At 35.7% G+C, this 6,091-nt stretch overlaps 1 protein-coding gene across 1 annotated transcript; it reads left to right on the top strand.

Annotated features, from left to right (window-relative positions):
• Positions 1-358: 358 nt before the first annotated feature.
• Positions 359-706, top strand: LOC131028370 (uncharacterized). The gene has a single exon (XM_057958634.1). It carries the CDS (start codon positions 359-361, stop codon positions 704-706), a length of 348 nt encoding a protein of 115 aa, XP_057814617.1.
• Positions 707-6,091: the final 5,385 nt, after the last annotated feature.

Genomic DNA, 6,091 nt, shown 5'->3' on the forward strand with positions numbered 1-6,091 from the left:
AAATGACGACCACAGACATGCTAGAGAGCTCATTAAGAAATTGACCCCTTCCAAACTTCATGCTAAGGACTTTGAGTTTGTAGGGAACCCTATCTCAAGAGAGGAAATTGCAATGGCCATCTCCTCTATGGGCAATGACAGATCCCCTGAACCAGATGGATTCCCAGTGGAGTTCTATAAGAAAAACATTGGACAGATTGTAGGAGACCTCCATGACCTATATCTGGAGGCTATTTCCAAAGGAACCCTAGGCAAAGAGATCAACCAAGGGCTTATCAAGCTCATCCATAAGGAGGGAGACAAGAATTTGATTAAGAACTAGAGGCCTATCATGCTACTAAATGTATCTTATAAAATAATGGCCAAAGTAGTAGCCAACGGGATGATTAGAATCCTGCCAAAAATAATCAGCCCTACCCAAACAGGCTTTGTTAAAGGCAGGTATATCCTTGAGAACTTGGTGACCTACTGGGAATCACTTGAATGGGCAAAGGTCTTCGGTCAAAATGAGGCTATGCTCTTAATATACTTTGAGAAGGCATACGGTAGGATAGAATGGGGATTCATAAATCAGATGCTAGCTAGTTTGGGCTTCCCAGAGTCCTTCTGCAAGATTGTTCAGACACTACTTAGTGATGCCTATGCAGTTGTTGATGCAAATGGATTAAAATCTGGCAACATCACTCTCTCCAAATCAATTAGGTAGGGGTGTCCACTTGCCCTGACCCTATTTGTCTTGGTTGTGGATGCTATGCACTATATTCTAAAGGACTTTAGTTTATCCCCTAGGGTCAAAGGAATCTCACTCCCTAACAAAGAAGAAATCATCAATATCTAGTTTGCAGATGACACAACTATTTTGTTCTCCCTGGATGAGGAAAATTTAACATACATTCTTCACAACATTGAAATCTTCTACAAAGCCTTAGGCTATAGAGTTGCCCTTCATAAATCTACCTTACTAGGTTGGACTGACTCCCCTCCTATCTAGCTATCTAAGTTTGACCTGAACTGGGGAGGTCCGAATACTATCATTAGATACCTGGGAATTCCCTTCTCTATTTCCCCAAATTTGAAAGAAATATGGGAATGGTTTGAAAAAAAGGTGGATAAGAAGCTCACTAAATGGATCCGAAACTTCCTTTCCCTAACAGGTCATTTTTAGGTCTGTCAGAAACTATTATCCTCATATAACATATATTGCTCCTTAGCCTGGTTATTCGGCAATTAACAGTTCAACTACATACAAAAAAAAATCAGGAACTTCCTCTGGTCAGATGGGAAGGGCAGGAGGAAGCAAGATGTTGTCAAATGGGATTGGTGTATCAGATCTAAGATGCAGGGAGGTATGGGCCTAAAAGACCTCAAACTCCAGGGAATTGCACTGGCTGCCAAATGGATTTGTAAATCCCTTGATGGGAACGAACCCTGGAAAGTGCTTGTTAGAAACAATATCCAATGCTCCACAACAAAAATAGAAAAAAGTGGAAGAACCTACCCATGGGAGACCTAATTGCTGGGAATTTTGAGGTCTCCCCTACAGGTTTATAAGTCTTCAAGTCTATATGGAAGGCTTGGAACCATGTTAGACAATACATCAGCAATAAAGGCATTTTAGATAAGAAGGGCTCTCTCAATCTAGGAAGGTCTATATGGTGGAATGCTCTACATAATGGGAAACAACTAGCCTATCTTCAAGGATGTTCTTCCCTGAAATGGAACAATTGAGGACTGGTCACATTTGAACACATTCTTGAAGATGGCATTTTGATCTCCTGGGAGACTCTTAGCTCCAAATTAAACCTTCCCTTCTCCCAAGCCAGAACCTACAACATCCTTAAGTCTGCACTTGCTCCCATCCTTCCCTCTCCTAACCCCTCCTAGCCCTCCCCTCTAGCCTCCCTCTGCTGGATAGATGGCTCTCCCCTCCCGCTAACCAAGGCCAAAATGATCTACTCTGCCCTTTCTGACTCTGTGGATATTCTTGAGAACCTTAACAACACCTAGAACCTTTCCCGGGATACAAAAAAATCGCATGCTAGCCTCTCGAGATTCTAGTCTAACCCGACTGAGCCAAAAAAGATTTTTTTTGCTTGGAGACTCCTGCTTCATAAACTACCACTTAAGGATAACAACGATGACCCCCTACTCTGCAAACTTTGTCGTATCCCTGAATCAGTATACCACATTTTTTTTGAATGTCATTTTTCCAAAGAATTCTAGAATCTGTTTGGTATCTCACTTAATAACAATTATTTTTTTTGTTGAAGAGATGGTTTTTGGTTATGTTAGAGGTGGCAAGAAATATGCTAATATTTTCTGGTCTACTCTCTCCTTGGAAATTTTGTGGATCATTTGGAAATCTAGGAATGATGATGTCTTTAATGGAAAGAGTAGGAACCTCACTGAGTCTCTTAGGAGACTCATCTGCTACCTTGTTGCTCTGTAGGTCACAATGGTACTAAGATTGGAGGAAGACAAATTTGATAGGTGGCTAAAGAATGGAACTACCCTAGTATTCATTAGAGAGCTCTCACATGGATTCACTTGGGATCACATGGGGAGCAACAAGACTCATTTTGAGTAGGGGCTGATGAGGTTCATGCAAGAAATGGAGGCACAACAATAGAGAGAAGACTTCATTGAGCTGGAGCTGGAAGGACTACCCTCCCACCCCTTCAGAAATCAGTTTGTCAAAGGAAATGTGCTGGTCTGGTGCGAAGGAGAGCTAGGTTGGACTGCATGGCTCCCCCTCGTGGGTGACAACAATGATCCTGATTCCTCCTTTGTGTTTATCTAGCTGTATACCTTTGTTGCATTTTGATATGTCTCTCATTTTGTGTAATTTTGTAACTCAGCTCCAATGTATAAGATCTTATATCATGACTCGTGATCCCACCTAATATAGCTCCTGCAATTTATGTTTTAACTCTTTAGCTAGCTGCAAGGTATCCAACCAAGGCTCTCGAATTTTGTAACTGCTGTTTATATGATGCTTAATACAAAAAAAAATCACTTTTAGGAATCCATTTTTAGCACTTATGTTTGAATGTTGAGATAATAGGAAGAGAACCTTATTAATTTTAGAGATTAGTCTAAATGTTTAGGCTACATTTGAGCTTCATTAATTGCATATCCAACCACATTGTATTTGTTTGAATTGATATTCTTGTTGGTATGAATATATAAGAGATTATTTTTGTTATAATTGTTGATTTTACAAAACCATTTGAATTAAAGAAAACCATTATTAATGTAAGAATGAGTTGGATAATCATATCTATTGTTGTAGATACCTAAATGCATCCATACTCAACCACACTTGACTTTAACTCTATCCTAACCACTAATTAAATAAATACTCCTTATTTATTTAATTAGCAAGTTTTTCATTTATCTTTATCCCTCACCTTCAATTAAAAAAAATTGTATTTGTAAATAAGTTTAACTGTATCCCCCAAATTCTCCAACTAAACCAATTAATTAATACATAATTAATTAATTTAGGATAATTAACCGTCATTACCATTTCCTTTAATAATTAAATCCACATCATTTTTTATAAAATTTATATAGTATTCACCATTAAATACATCTTGTGGATCAAAGTATAAACATGTTATCCCCTAGCAAGTGTCCCTAATTTATCCTCATCTCCTAAGGGCTCTGGGTCACTTAAACCTTGGATCTTGCAAATGATTTGTCATAAATGTATATGCATTGGAATAAGAAAATATTCAAACATTCCAAAAAATTCTATTTATGCTAGAATAAGCACTTTAAAACACATTAATCTACTTACCCTTTCAAAAGTTAAAAGGTTTAACAACACATTAAGTATACCAAGTCCTTCTGAAATAGAGATGTAGAAAATATTATACAAGAATAAAGTGGTATTATTAAATCTCATTAGATTATAGTATGTAAACATTGAATTAAATTTGAATTATTTAAGATATGATTTGAATATTAAAATATGATATGATCTAGTGTTATCCAAATAATTAGTGTTAGTAGAAGCATTAAGGTTAGATTTGCATAAGTATTAAATTGATGAGGAAATTAAACAAATAAACTCTCAACTACTCCATGTATGTACATCTCTTACATATTCTATAAATAATTGGTGAAATATTTTATTCATAGTCCACTAAGTAATGTTACAAGATGTGTGCCCCTGGTCTCCTTGTGTTGTGTAGTGCAGTGCTTGGGTCTGCAACATGGCTTAACTATCTCCCATGGAGTCATTACATCTCATGGTTGTATTGGGCATTGACAAGTTGATCTTTTGGTGCAAACAAAAACGTGTTTCTAACAAGTGGTGTCAGAGCCTAGGTCATTGGTTCAAAACCCTCGCTTGCACTGGGGGGTATTGTTGCAAGGTGTGTACTCTTGATCTCCTTGTGTTGTGTAACATAGTGCTCAGGTTTACGACATGACTTAACCTCCTCCCGTGGATTCATTAAATCTCGCGATTGAACCAGGCATTAACAAGTCGATATTTTGGTGTAACACTAATTGTGTTTATAACAAGTAATCCCTAACTTAATGTCTTCTTACAACTATCATTATACTAATAACACATAGAAAAAAGTGTCAATCATGTCATCTCAAGACTCTATCCAATTGAGATTCCCCTTTCCATGTGGGAATATTATTTACAATATCATAAATATTGAAAGATTAAACTAGATATATCTAATACTTTCACTTGCCTAGTCCCCTACACCTAACACCTACATGAGGAGATAATGAATTAACATTAAGGTGTACACTATCCTTATGCAAGGTGACACTATACAAAATAATATTATTAATATTTACAAGGATAATATGAGAGTTAGATAAATTTTTGTAGCTAGGAAATTAGGAATCATCACAAACAAATCAAAATACTAATCTAGCTCAATCACGAAAGCTTAATTGCAATGATCTATCCTAAAACACACTCAATAAAGACATAAAGATAAAACATTCAAAAGTAAATACTATGCAAACCATATGTGAATATGAATGCTTCCTTCATGCGGCTCCATTGTTCTTCTTTCCTCTTCAAATAGTTTGGTTGTGGATCTCACCTACAAGTGCACACACATAATTGAAAGCAAGTAGACAAGATTGTTGATCAAGAGTACTCAAAATGTAATTGATTAGAAATTTGATAATCTGATTAGGGGATTTGATTGAAGAAATTCATCCAATTTATAAACAAATTGGAGAAATGATCAAATTAGCATGATTCAACTCAAATGGAAATTGCAAATCAATATGACAAATTATGACAAATTATGCACTTTCTATACAAAATTTGATTGATTGATAATTTATGACAATTTATGACAAATTGCTATGCAAGGATTTATGACAATTTATGACAAATTGCTATGCAAGGATTTATGACAAGATTTTGAAATAGAAATGGACATTTAGGAATTTAGGAGAAATTAGAAAATTAAGTTGAAAATAATGACTTGGAAATTAGGAAATTGATGAAAAATAGGTAAATTAATTAATAACTTCTCATTCATTAATTAATTTACAAAAATAGGAGGAAATTAATTAGCCAATTAAATAAACATTTAATTGTGACAAGAAGACTTAGGATAAATAAATAAATTATTTAACCTAGAGGGAAAATGCCAAACAAGATTAAATGAACAAATCATAAAACCTTGGAAGATGACTTAGAAATGCAAGGATGACAATTAGGTCTTGACAAAGGATAGTTGATATCGATTTGATTTGATTTTGAATTGATAAATGACCAGTATGATAAATGATTTGATTGAGATTGGTTGACAAAAATCAATGACAAATTGACCAAATTGAAAAGGACAAGGATCGATGATGAATCAATCGCAATATGACAAGATTGACAAGGACAAAGATCGACCAAACTCATGACTGAAGATTGTTGTCGACAAGACCAAATTCGAAAGTGAGACAGATGAAGAATGCAGAAGAAGGACTCGATGCTCGCAAATGATAAAGACCAAGTGCGTAACATAGGAGAAATGTTAATGCGACGCAAAAACTCTAAAATGAGGCAATGCGCTAATGTTAAAGTATGACTCCGCAAGCGTTGACCATT

Source organism: Cryptomeria japonica, chromosome 7, assembly GCF_030272615.1.
Source record: "Cryptomeria japonica chromosome 7, Sugi_1.0, whole genome shotgun sequence".
Taxonomy (NCBI): domain Eukaryota; kingdom Viridiplantae; phylum Streptophyta; class Pinopsida; order Cupressales; family Cupressaceae; genus Cryptomeria; species Cryptomeria japonica.

Excerpts from the sequence above, each read along its gene's own strand:
- LOC131028370 (XM_057958634.1), top strand. The coding sequence starts at position 359 with ATGGCCAAAGTAGTAGCCAACGGGATGATTAGAATCCTGCCAAAAATA.